Source organism: Micropterus salmoides, unplaced genomic scaffold, assembly GCF_014851395.1.
Source record: "Micropterus salmoides isolate LMB-PRFRI ecotype aquatic unplaced genomic scaffold, ASM1485139v1 Ms_hic_scaffold_23, whole genome shotgun sequence".
NCBI lineage: Eukaryota > Metazoa > Chordata > Actinopteri > Centrarchiformes > Centrarchidae > Micropterus > Micropterus salmoides.
Window position 1 is genome coordinate 15,353,636 of NW_024041484.1, and position 12,235 is coordinate 15,365,870.

Genomic DNA, 12,235 nt, shown 5'->3' on the forward strand with positions numbered 1-12,235 from the left:
CTCTGTAAAAACACAAACAAGAAAGAGTAGGCCTAGTTCCAAAAATACTGAACTTTAAAACTTCCTTGTTTGTTATTCCAAGGTAGATAACCTTACACTGCAGTGAACCAGCTTTGGCTCAATTCGTTTTAAAACGAATATGATCTCCATCCACAACAGCATTTTAGCTGCGTATCAGAGTTGATCTCCATCTATACTAAAACAACTGAAAACGCACATCTAGTGGCCATTCACAGACACTACGCGTGCCAGTGTAAATATGAAGCAAATGGTATATTCCATAGTTACAGAAGAATAAAATAAAGTACTACAGATGAAGGACCACACCAAATTTTATTTTGCATGGATCACTAACGAGCTGGGACTGTTCCTCAACATAACATTGGAATTAAACTGTAGTGGCGGAAAACAGAATGGGAGTCGTCAAAGTAAATAGGGTGAAATACACAGTGTATAAGCGTACTTGGCACGGTACAAAATATTTTAATAAAAATACCCCGTCGAATGTCAGTAGCATCTTGTTTCTACTTTGCATGACTTATGAGACCCAATCAGAGAGCCAAATGTCAGCGTCTGCGCCAATGTTTCTAAAGTCCTCCGTTTTTGCCCATCCACACTAAAACGCTACCCAGAGTTTTAAAACGAAAAACGGGGTCAGCAGCGTTTTCAAAATTCTCCGTTTTAGGTCTTTGATTTCACCATTTTAGTCTCGACAGGAGGTGCAAACATAGCAAACGCAGTAGTGTGGATGGGGCCTCAGTCAGTACAATGAGACTACCTCTGCACCAAGCACTTCTGCCTCCAAAAAGTGTTTGCATGACCAAAACTTCAGTCTGCCAAATGAAAAAAAGGCAGGAAAGGTAACAGCACTTTCTAAAATAGAGCCAATAACTCACTCCCCCAGCAGCAGAACTTCTAGCTGAAATGAAACAGCCTTTTATGGTGCCAAGCAGACAGACACCAGCATAGACTCTGAGAAAATAAGAGAAGAGGCGCAGACTAAAACAAAAAAGTACAAATAAATAACAGCAAGAGAGAATAGCAGACGGGAGTGTGAGGAAGAAAGAGCTCTATAAATTGTGGCCCAGTGCAGGGCTGCAGGGAGGGCGAGCAGCCTGATGAATAGAGCCATCAGCCTAAGCAGAGGCTACAGAGCAGCCTGCCATCTGCCTGCCCATTACTAGAATAGAGTGTGTGACGGTCTTCTCTCATCTGTAGGCCCCACTGGCATCGCTGGCAACCAAGAACAATTCTGTGTGTGTGTTCACTCTTACTGAAGTCCAAACGGGACGAGGTCTCCTTGCCTAGACAGGACTATAACCACATTTTCACATTGTCTTCTGTTGTGTTTTTAATTTGTGCGGGTGAATACATTTGTATCTATCTGAAGCATATTGTGTGACACTGTGTGTGTGTGTCTGTGTGCACACACGCAAGAACACGAGGGTGGCCCTCAGAGAAGAGTTACAGCAGCGTGGCAGACGTTTCACACCTCATTGGCAAGCAAGGAGAGCCAATCACCGCCAACAGATCCGCCCCTCAGGCTGCCGGCCTATTCCTCAGTATCCTTGATGAGTTAGAGAGTCAAAGAATGAAAGAAGTGGGGAAAAAGTAAGAAAAAGAGCAGGAGAGTGAGGCAGAACAAAAGAACAAAAAAGGAGACTAAATGCAAACAGAAGAATGAGGATAAACGTGTGACTCTGGATAAACACTGAAAGGCACAAAGACGGATAAAGAGTCGGAGAGAGTGTGGGAAAACTTTAAAGGGAAAAGCTACTTTTTTGGTCATTAAAGGTCATTAAATCAAATGTCATTAGTCATCATGTTCCTTTGTATTGCAGAGCTGAGTGCATTCTGGTGGGTTTTTTTGGGGGGGGCAGAGGCTCTGTAGGCCTGAAATATCATAAAAGCACTGAAATTAAATTGTAGCTTTAACCTAATTGCTTTACACAGTCCAGTACAGGAACTGGTGTTTGCGGCAGTGACAAAGTTAATATATAGACAGACAGTACAGAGCACTTACAAAGACAGCAAAAGTCATACTGTCAGAAGCGGATTTAAATAAATACCCTACAGTATGGGTAGAGGCGCAGAGTAAAAGGTCTTGTACATTAACAATACAGTTCAACAATGAACAGAAAGATCAGCATGGAATTAGCACAGCATCACAGAACACCAACATACTGTACTTGCCGAGGCTTTAAAATGCGTGAAGTGAAAAGTCTGAAATGACTTTGTAGTGCAGATTCTTTAACCATGAGACAGAGGACAAAAAAGCTGGAAAATATACAGAGCGGAGAGCATGAGTGGTTTCATCACTGCTGATTTCATCAACACTCTGAATGTACCCCACATTTCCTTCCTACACTGTGCATGACTGTGATTTGTCAGTTTTATTACATGTCTCCTGGCGTGTCAAATCAGTGGCTAATAAAGAGACAGACCTTAAACGTCTTCCTATACGTCCTTAAAGAATTATCATAACCTTTTGCATTGTCATGAGCACAGACGATGATAAAGTAAGTTGGCATGAAATAATGTAGCCTTTTTAGTGGGTAAATGTATGAGTCCTGATAGTGCTGGCCATATCATTTACTGCTCGATAACAGATTTTCCTGAGGTTATAGATGTTATAGAAATGTTCAATAATAAGTTAAAGTTGTTAAAGGAAATGTTCTTAAAAGATATATGTGTAACCCTTATTACGAGGTAGTAATAAAGTACATAGGTGTAGTAGTCTAAAGCAGTCTTTGAGGTTATCATTAATGTGGACCAGAATCAGAAGATGCTAAATTGTTAAGAGCCTGAGAATTGAATGTCAATAAAAAGAATACCACACCAGAATGACAGTTATGAAAAATAACAAACTCAAATAATAAAGTGCGCACGTAAATAAAATCCCTTTCTTTTTAGCTTCTTTGAGTTCAGTTCGTCCTTGGTTCCACTTGCCTTTATTGACAATTTTTCACCGTTGGGGCCCTTTTAAGTTTGTGTTAGTGTTTGCCCTACCACAATAAAGATGAAGAAGATCCTGGCAATCCGTCTAAAGTTAGAGTCACAAACACGGTTGGTTCGCCACCCAGCCACCTGGACTGGGAATCTATGAATCTCTGGAAGAACGTTGGATCGGTATCACTCCGTGGAATGGAACTCAGCTGCAAGATGTTTCCAACTCTTTACCAAAACCTGACCTATAAACAAGGCCAAATCATTTCGCTCACTTACCATTCAGTGAATAAATGGACTGCTACAGGCTACTATAAAATAAAGTGAAATATTTCAGTACACCTACAATGCAATATCAAAATCGCTCTCTCCTTTAGCGCCGATTAGCATAAATGCAAACAAACTCACCGGAAACTCAGCAGGCTAGGTAAAATACAAATGGGCCTCAAAAGCCTGGGGCCTGTTAGCATGGATGCTAACGAACTCTGAGGCCTAGCGCCAGGTAAACAACTCACCATTTTTGCGGAATTCACTGCCTTTAGCTCCGTGACAACAGTGGATTCAGGCACAGCTCTCTTTCACTCTCTATATTACAACAGGGTATAGTCAGAATAAGCAATAATGATCACAAAATTTGTTTAATTCACTCCATGTCGCTTCTCTTCTTACCAAGTGGTGCTCAGGTGCAGGCGCCAAAAGAACGTGCTGAGACGCGAAACTAGAGGCGTAACTGTAACGCAGTCTAGCTGGCAGCTGATTGGTCAGCTCACTGCATCATACAGTTCACCCATTTTGCCAAGTCCATCAATGATGATGAGAAAAATGAAACTTAACCCTTAGTGACTTGGTCAGGCAGCTAAATAGTGTTTCTCATTATTAAGCCTGGGCTACATATGCTTCACTAGTAAAATCAAACGGAGAGCAGATCGCTCAAGTAACAAAAAAACATTTGAATGGCTGTTCAAAGGTCAATGAGATTTGTGTTTAGCATCCGTTTATTTTATAACCCAATGTTTCTTTTTTATTTTCACCTTTCTATTCTGTTCTCCTCACTCTCCACCGCCTCCATCATCCTCGACCCCTCAGGACCTCAGTATTCATTTGTACACAGTTTGTTGTCACTGTGCAGCTTCACTTCCATGTTTAGGCGCATCTCAGTGCTAAAGGCCATCTCAGCTACACTTGTTGAGAAGGGTTTTACCATGGTAAAGACATTAGGGTGGTTCAAATGAGAAGCCTTCTTTGAGATAAAAAAAAAATGCTATAATATTTATATATGTAAATTTGCACACTGAGAACAAATTTTTGACGACTACATTGAGCATTTAAACAATTGTTTTTTTATTCTGAGATTTTGTTTAGGTCAGTTGCTTACTGTTTACTGACACTTACCAATTAGACAATTGCATTTTGACCAGATATTATTGTTTTACCAGGAGGCAAATGACTGACCTTGATGATCATTTTAATTTGAATATTCTGCTTTTATTACTAGTCGTTTTATTTACTGCTGACATGAAGGCCTAGGTTAAAACTAATGTTATCAGGCTGTTTAATCCCGCATTCCATTCATTGCTATTTAATACATTAAATATTCTGCTTCATCACTATTTTTTTTGTCTTTCATGTTATCATGCTGTTTAGCTAGATATATATAGTAAATGCATAAAGAACAGTGTACATGCAGCCTTGCTGTCATATCTACCAATGTTCTCTTCAAAACTACCAGACTTCTTTGACAAAAACAGTAATTTTAACTCACAGAAAACGAAAGTTGGTGCACCGCTACCTCGATCAGTTAGTTAACACGTTAGTTCGGATCCAAAGTAACCCTTTAAAATACCACGCCCATGCTCACTGAAGTCATACTCAAATGTCAAAAAAGAAAAACAAGTATTTTTTGTCCGTTCAGCTCCCTCAAAGAGTGAGCGATAAATGGTAGATTTTAAGTGACTTCTGTGGTCTAATATGGAACTACATTAATTTTAAATTGCATTATGTCCTTCCCTAACATACTGTTTCTCAGGAAATGCATTTAACTAAAGAAGAAAAATGCGCTGAAAAAAACCCCCATTTCTTTGTGGCTTTAGAAGAGGAAAGAGCACTAGCGACTCTCAGCTATTGTTGAGATGGAGTATTTTCAAAGCAGCTTTGCAACTTTAAAAGGTCATTGAGGTCATGGTGGAGGCCTTTAAAAGGAAAAGGTAAGCCCCATGTTTGAGTCTCATGATTTTCTAATCATCCTTTAATTATATCAGAGGGGATATAATCTCATTACAGACAGAATACACCGTTAAATCACTTATCTTAGCTCGGAGGTAGCTGGGTCAGATAGAGGAGTCGTGCAGCTTATGTCAGAGTCACAGAGGGAAAAACAAGCGGGGGGGGGGCAAAAAAATAGACTCTTCTGTGGAGAAACACCTGCCATGAACCCCAATACCCATTATCCCCAACCTTTAGAAAACCCCTCAACGTGAGCACGCGCGCGCACACACACAGGCTATATAACAAAGTCAAGCCCTCACCCCTTCAAGCCTCCTAAAGTCAAGGAAAGCAAAAGGACAGCTGACTGACAGACATAGGGGGATTAGTCACAATGAATCACATGCTTGCACACACACAGACACACAGGCTTTCTCACTCATTCTCGCTTTATCCATCACACACTTTCTTCTTCTGATGCAGAGATAACGTCTCCTCTGCGGTCACCTGCCTCCACATCAAACCCAGGCGAGGTCCCTATGACGTACACACACACAGAGCATACACAGTGTGTGGATGGCTGCACACATACATACTGTGTCTGTCTATCCAGTTAAGCCCAACCCAGAGTCTGGCAGAGTGCAGACAGCGTAGAGAAGCCGTCTCCTCCAAGGCAACATTAGCCTGGGAGACTGAGCAGCGAAGAAACACACTCCACAAAGGAAGAGGAAGAGAGGAAGAGAAAGACTGAAAGAAGTAGATAAGTAAAAGAAAAGAGGGACAATGAGGGGATAAAGAAGAGGTAGAGCTCCCTGCTCTTTCCCTGAATAGCTAGCGTGCACCGAGGAATCACACAACAGAGCTATATAAAGAAAGACAGACAGATAGGGAAACAGAGAGAAAGATGGATTATGAACCAGAACATCTGGGACAAATATTTCCCCCACGCTCCAGTCCCCTCTCTCTTGGGCTCATTCACTGTGTTTGGCAAAAATGTCGTCGTGACAACACGAGGGCCGTGTATCCATCAAAGATGTACAACGCTTGCTGTAATTAGCATAAAACACGCGGGACGTGGAGCCGCTGAATATTTATGGAGAAAAGTTCAACAACAGTTCCTGCATCGTTTCGTCTTTTATTTCCTCTGATCAGACATTGTCACAAGTGTTGGTCTGGGTGAATACTCAACACGCAGATCGTTACATTATTAACGTCACACAAACTCACACAACAGATGCAAACAAGAAAAAGATGCGTACATGTGCATTTGTGTACAGGATAGTGCATTAGAAGCAGCAACAAAATAGGACTGACTTTTATTCATAAAAATAGACTTTTATTTTCCTAACGGTGTTGGAGTAAGAGGGGATGGGTCCAAGTGACCTATGACAGAGATGGCATTCTTTCTTGTGGTTGTTCTGGCTAATTTTTACTGTCCTTCTAGTGGGCTAAGCTCAGCCCTGCTGGGTGCGGTCGGCCCCTGCTGCAACAGCAGACAGCGTCACTGCCTCCCTACATACTCACAGGAGAGATAGACAAAAGGGAAGAGAGGTGGGGAAGGAGATAAGAATCAAGGGGAAAACATGTCTATTTCTCTCTCAGGATGCTGTGTTCGGTGTCTCTAGTCTGGTTCGGTTCACCACTGGGTTTGGAGGGTGTGTGCCGTAGTGCTGAGTCATTCCTCACTTTCTCCACTCCGGTTTGGTCTGTCTAGTCCGTCGATAATAAGTAACCCCACACCATAAACTTTTCATTGCTCCCTCTTTCTTCCACTTTCTTCCTTAACTCCCGGCCCTCAACTTGTTCTGCAGACAAAAACAGAGAGAAAAGTGCTTTAGTGTAATGGAGGGGCAACTAAAAAAAGTCTAAATCTAAATAGACAAACAAACAGAGAGAAAGATATTATGTCACACAGGACAAACAACGCAGAGAGAGGAAGGCTTGAGAGAGCAATAAAAAGGGAAGAGGATGGAGTGAGTTTGAGAAGTGGAGAAAAGACCAGAGGGCAGTGGATTCCATGTTAGCGATAAGTGCAACCACAAATCCCCAGCACTCCCTGTCAATAACCATTTGAACCAGGCTATTGCAGCTGATGCCCCTGGATGAAAACTGCCAAAGAGGAGAAGAGTGAAAGAAAAAAAAAAAAGACCAGAAATACGCAACATAAGGAAGGGAATTAGACAGAAAGAAAGAAAGAAAAATGTCTTCGTTCTCGCTGATCAGCCTAAGAATGGGAGAGAAATTCACGTCAGTAACTTGAGCTTTATTTTTGGGGGGGGGGTTAAAATAACATTTTATCTACAGTACCAAAGTCACTGCTGGGATCTGGGAACATTGCTTCATTTCTATGATGAACTCTAGGGCGATAAACAATAGTGATTCTACTGGTTAAAATTTCACTTCCAATACTTTCTGTAGCACACACGTACGCATTAGGGGATTATTATTGACATCTGAGGTTTCCACACTTTCAGTTTATCCCTCGAAATAATGTTGTTTAGGTAAACTGGCTAAACTACTGGCTTGTTTACAACTTGTCTCATCCTTTCATGTCTTTAAGGGATTTCATCCATACTTTTTTTTTCTCTCCCAATGCTGATACCTCAGCTCAGGATATCAGAAAGTGTGTGATGGACAGTATCAGCAGCTACCGACTGGATTCTAAATTTGAAATCCGAGTACCTCGCTGCTCATTTCTATGTAATGTAACATGAGGCCAGAGATTGCTGTGGCGCTAAAAACTGAGTCAGGGGCCCACTGTGACTGAATGAAAAGCAGAAACACTAAGGGCCGGGTTTACTGTGATGTGACGCATTCTGCCTCAAACATGGGCTGAATTTATAAGATCATTTGTGCAAGTGTTAGCAAGGTGCGCCTCTCTCCTCATAGCACAGGGAGGCCCTTGCAGTTTGCGACTGTCAGTTTTGTGGGAAAGATTTTACGTCAATGAAAATAGCCTTTTCTTTGTTTTGTTAACATATTTAAGTTTGTATTTGACATTTGATTTCTCATTCAGGTAAGTGTGGCTAACCTGGGTCTTTAACACCTTGATGGTTGTTTGTCTGCTTGTGTTTATTATTGCAATACCAATATGTTCTCAGATCTTAGTAGAACTTAAATGTAATGACCAAAACATATCCATGGAGTCAAAAGCAACAATACTGAGACAAGATTTACTTACTCATTAAAGAGCGATTTTCATTAAAATGTCAATATAAAGGTGATGTTGAAGCAGTTACATGAGCCAGCTCCTTTTTTATTTCGATCCTTCCAAACATAGCACCCGCTGAAACCACAAACAGGGATCTATCTTGGCCCTTTGAGAGTAAAAGTGTGATGGAAGGGTCAGTCTAAAAAATGAAGTAGAGAAGGAAAAGATAGGGAGCAAGAGGCAGTCATGCAGCGAGAATATGGAATAAGGAGGCAAGCAGTGGATGGAGAGATCGGCTTCCATGATAAACTCTTTTTCATAGAGCGAGAGAGAAAGCGACTTTATCTGTCCTTCGACTGCCTCTTCCTCACAGTTTGCTATCTGGATCTGTTAACTGCTGAATGCATTAGAAATGTGACTAGGGATGAAGGGATGGTGGATGGAGGGAGTGAAGGAGGAATGGTGGCAGGGCATAGAGGCCACAAAAGAGAGCGAAAGTGGGTCTAAATGTTATCACTGGCTGTGGCGATAAGAGCGTTAATTATCAGTGACAAAGGCTCTGTCTTGGCTGACTCCAGTTGAGGGGTCAATATTGTAAAACTGAGATTTAGGGGATTTGGTTTTTATCCTCAGTAAGATGGCATCTCGGACATCCCTATCTATACCCACGATGCAGCAGTGGAATTTAAGATTTGAAGGGGAAGGACGAAGAAGGGGAAAGAGATTTTGCTGTATGAAAAGTGTCTGAGCTATGCTAGGCTATCAAGCGTCTTCGACAGAAAGGGCAAGAGATGAGGGACGGCTGTTAGAGGGCACGCTGGGATCTTCTGACCTCCAGAGGTCAAAGCCATGTCCTCTGACATTTCTTCTCGGTGCAGCTTCCTGCTCGGCTCTGATAAAGCTGTGTAAACATCCTAATCACAGAGCTGCATCAGATCATATCAATCCTACTTCATTCCTTCCCCCTATTTTTTTTTCGGGTGTGTAATTCTGCATATTATTTCTTTAAACCCTTATCACAGAACAGTTTTTTTTTTTGCACCTAATGACTTTAAAAGCAAGTCTTAGACAGATAAGCACAGATGAACAGGAGTGCGCTGTGATTGCCGCGGGGTGATAAACACAAGCGGATTACCATATCGTCTCAGGCTTGCTTCCAAACAATTTACAACATCATAACAGCATCCGGACTGTGAATGTACCCTTGCTGAATCTTGACGAGGCTACAGGTAGCTTTCTTAAATGCGTGCACACACATCCACACAATGAATAAAACATTGTGCAATTTACATGATGTATAGCTTAAAAATCTGCCAGCATCTGACTTTTAGATCTTATACTAATACCCACGAGAGTGAGTGAGAGCCACAAAACTCTGGCAAAACAATGCAATTGTAAAAAAAAAAAACCTAATAAAAAGGCTCCATGAATGTAAATTGAGCCTTGTTGGGGGCAATGGATGTTACATACTGCAAAGTGAGAGAGGGGGAATCAAGTTAATAGCAACCTGAGTGACATTACTATTACCATACAGTGTGTGACTGTGGGAGACAGAGGGCGGAAAAACATTTGCACTTGTCAATGAAAGGAGAGAGCTCCAGAGAGGACAATGGTATCCAACTAGCAGCGGCTACTCCCATGGTCTTATTACATTAAAACACATGCACACAGAGACAGTCGGGGAACGCCTGTGTCAGCAGGTATTATGGAAATAGATCGTAAGGTTTAAACTGGCTATTTAGAGTGAGCTTTATTCAGGCGCCAGTAGCCCAGTGGAAATTATATTCTCCTGTCTAAAAGCAAAAAGGCGGCGCATGTAAATGGATGCTAGTGTGTATGTTATATTAATTCATTCAGACATTCAGAAAGGGATGGGCTGCTGTATTGTAACTTACATACACATCTATGAGCCCAATGACGCATTCTGTAGCTAACACACACAGGGCTACTTTGTAATACACACAATTAAGTCAACTAAAAGCTACACTACAGGATTAGGAGGTGCTACAACATACATATCATCTGTCCATGAGGGAACATGCACATACTTGTCATTCTTTACAAAGGAGAAAAAATTTGTAAGGGTTTCATGGTACAAAGAATTCCGTTGCACCATGGAAATGCTCATTTATTTCACTTAACAAGCATGCAGTACACATACACATAATATTCATATGCAAACGATGCTAGTAAGTGTAGCAAATTATGTCCAAATGAGATCTGAAAAGTGACACAGGTTAGTTCAGTAAATACGTACCTGTTTGGTGTTGTTGACACACTGTAGGTAAAGGGATGCTATGTTGGAGCAGTTAAGGGTTTTCCCAACGTTCTCTCTGTAGCATGTGAGGATCTCGCCCTGCAGATCTGCGCACACAGGGTACATCTCATACCGCCTGTGGGGGTGAGAACGGGAGAGAAACTGTGTGAAAATGGGGGAGAATTTGGTGTAAAAGTGGAAGGGAGGATGTGGCAGGAGGAACAGTGTGAGGGAAGAGAGATAAGAGAAAGGGATACAAGTGTTGACTGAAAAGGACTGAGTGAAAAATGCGTGAGTGACAAAAGAGTCAGAGGTGGACAGAAATTGAAGAGTACATAGAAGATGGGCAATGCAGATAGAGTTGACAAAATGAGTATGAGATATAGAAATCTAGAACAAAAGACGGAAAAAGACATATTGTTGTAAAATGAGAATATCGCTGCTCCTTTTTGTCTCAAGAGAGCCAAATGAGCTATACTGCAATCAGCAGTTTGTGTACACCCCCTGCCTTTTCTGTTACTGTCATTCTGGTACAAAACACCTGAAGCAAGAATCAAATATACTGTATCGGCTGGAAAGAAAGTCAAAGGTCAATCCAGCCCCCAAAACCTGCTGTCATGACCTTGTCAGCGTTTGCATTAAAACATATCGACAGAAAGGCCTGCATACTTTCTAAAAAAGGGACAATTAAAGCTTCCAACAATGGCTTCATCATCTTAAAAGGGACATTCATCAGTGCTATGGGACTGCATAGAAGAGAAGCTAACACAGCAAATCAATGCGTAAATGGCATTGGTTTTATGTAGATAAACAATAAGGCTTACTTGTTGCAATGTGATGATGATAATGTACTTAAAATTACTAGCAAGCTAAGCATACCATTCTGGTAAACTGGTTGTTATGTCTTACCCTTAAAAATCCTTTAAAGGCCTCACAGGAGAGTATTGATCACTCTACTGGGCACCAGTGAATCCATCCATTGATGCAGGAAGGCTCCATGAGTGTGCCAACCATTAAATACTGGGTAGCTGTCACCTTGCACTGGTCTAAATAGACATTCAATCTTTTAGCATCCAAGAGAAGGCTGTTGTTGTAGACTGTGAATGCTAATTAGTCTGGTTATAGGGTACACATCACTAGCTTTGCACGCTCAAGTATGTCCTTGAGGTCTGCTGCATCTTTGGTGCTGCCGTCTTAGCTAGTATGATCCAGATTCTAGCACTTTTAATGGTAAATGCTAAACTTCAGTGCATTTAAATGGGACTCTTACTCACGTTAGATGAGGGTTGGTCCGTCAGCCAATCTAAGAAGTAGGATGTACCACCAGCCCTGGTGTCTTGCTCGACGTTAACTGCCTTTGTCCGTCTCTTCACACACCCCATAAAAACCCATAATGATGACACATGCGCATGCTAGGGCTATTATGCTAATGGTGGTGTCATCGTTTTGTTCACACCAGTGCTCAGGACAACCCATCTGCCTCACTGAACGCCTTGCACGGGTGTGAAAGAGATTTTTGCCAATCAGCAACTCCGGAGATCTCAAAGGAGTATTGCCCCTGCAGGCAGAATCAGATGTTTGATTTGCCCCCTGGAGTGAGAAATTACCCCCCCACCCCCCACCTCTCCGTTGGATACAAAGCAGGGGATTGGTCGCATGGGTCATTACCCAGGGTGAAA

General features: G+C 41.8%; 1 protein-coding gene and 1 long non-coding RNA gene across 2 annotated transcripts in view; both read right to left on the bottom strand.

Annotated features, from left to right (window-relative positions):
- Window positions 1-314: 314 nt before the first annotated feature.
- Window positions 315-3,687, bottom strand: LOC119918334. The gene is made up of 4 exons (XR_005447421.1): window positions 3,616-3,687; window positions 3,462-3,531; window positions 3,010-3,191; window positions 315-1,567 (listed from the first exon to the last, which is right to left on the bottom strand). It is a non-coding gene; the product is annotated as an uncharacterized LOC119918334 (long non-coding RNA).
- Window positions 3,688-6,263: 2,576 nt separating this feature from the next.
- Window positions 6,264-12,235, bottom strand: part of chchd3a (coiled-coil-helix-coiled-coil-helix domain containing 3a) — a 69,567-nt gene continuing 63,595 nt past the window's right edge. The window contains 2 exon segments of the mRNA XM_038738735.1: window positions 6,264-6,953; window positions 10,557-10,692. Coding sequence (XP_038594663.1) covers window positions 6,930-6,953; window positions 10,557-10,692 — 160 coding nt within the window. The 3' untranslated portion in view covers window positions 6,264-6,929.